This window comes from Terrapene carolina, unplaced genomic scaffold (genome assembly GCF_002925995.2).
Source record: "Terrapene carolina triunguis isolate 2854851 unplaced genomic scaffold, T_m_triunguis-2.0 Scaffold27717, whole genome shotgun sequence".
NCBI classification, from domain to species: domain Eukaryota; kingdom Metazoa; phylum Chordata; order Testudines; family Emydidae; genus Terrapene; species Terrapene triunguis.
The window spans coordinates 6,818-7,777 of record NW_020692068.1 but is presented as its reverse complement, the minus strand read 5'-3'; the positions used below and the strand labels follow the sequence as shown (position 1 = coordinate 7,777).

The window sequence follows — 960 nt, the reverse complement described above, 5'->3', positions numbered from 1 at the left end:
GTTTGCTTGGAAAGCAGGCTGAAGGATGGACAGTTAAGTGTTAATAACACTTTTGAGGCAGATTCTATTTCTGCATCACTAGGAAATGTAGAAGGAGGTCTCAGTTTTGTCGGAACTGTGGGTCTTTCATCAGTAAAGTGAATTTGCAGAGGACCGAAGCCCAGATAAAGGACTGGGGACTTTACACTCTGTGTTCCTCTCTGTCATCTGCTCTGTTATGGACGTGAGTGTGGGCACTGGAGGTTTTTGTGCTAACCACAGGAGGTTTCTGATCGCTGTGTCTCTTCTCGCACGGTAATACAGGGCAGTGTCTTCGGCTCTCAGGCTGTTCATTTGCAGATACACCGAGCTGCTGGACTCCTCTCTGGAGCTGGTGAATCGCCCTTTAACAGAATCACTGTAATATGCTGCTGAATTATGAGAAGGATTGTGTATCTCTGAGACCCACTCCAGTCCTTTCCCTGGAGCCTGACGGATCCAGTTCATCCGGTAGTTGAAAAAGGTGAATCTAGAGGCTTTGCAGGAGAGGCAGAGAGATCCCCCAGGGGTTTCAATTCCCCCTCCAGTCTCTACCAGCTGGATCTGTGACCGGACATCTGGAAGGAAAGAAAGAATGAGAATCACATTCACATATGGCCTGGCTCAAAGCCATTGGAAGCAGCAGAAAGTTTCCTCTTGACTTCACTGCGCTTTGGGTCAGGTAGGAATGTGCAGCATCCCCTGGTGTCCCCAGTCCATGTAGCGGGGAAGGGGATAAAATTACCTCGAAGGGCTGCTAGAAAGAAAGCGAGGCTCAGCCACAGTCTCATGTTGCTGACGCTGGAGGGTTTCTGGTGGGAACTGCACCGACGCCCGGATTTGTCCTTCCTCCCTTCTCACACTGCAGAGACCTAGATATCACACGATTTTTAGAGAGGCACTGAATTTGCATCTGCTCCTCTTTATAAAACACATCTTGGA

The 960-nt window shown here is 49.1% G+C and overlaps 1 gene segment (V, D, J or C); it reads right to left on the bottom strand.

Annotated features, from left to right (window-relative positions):
* Window positions 1–256: 256 nt before the first annotated feature.
* Window positions 257–596, bottom strand: LOC115271472 (the record flags this gene model as incomplete). The annotated part of the segment is given in 1 exon segment: window positions 257–596. A coding segment is annotated over 1 exon segment (340 nt), but the record flags the coding sequence as incomplete, so codon positions are not given.
* Window positions 597–960: the final 364 nt, after the last annotated feature.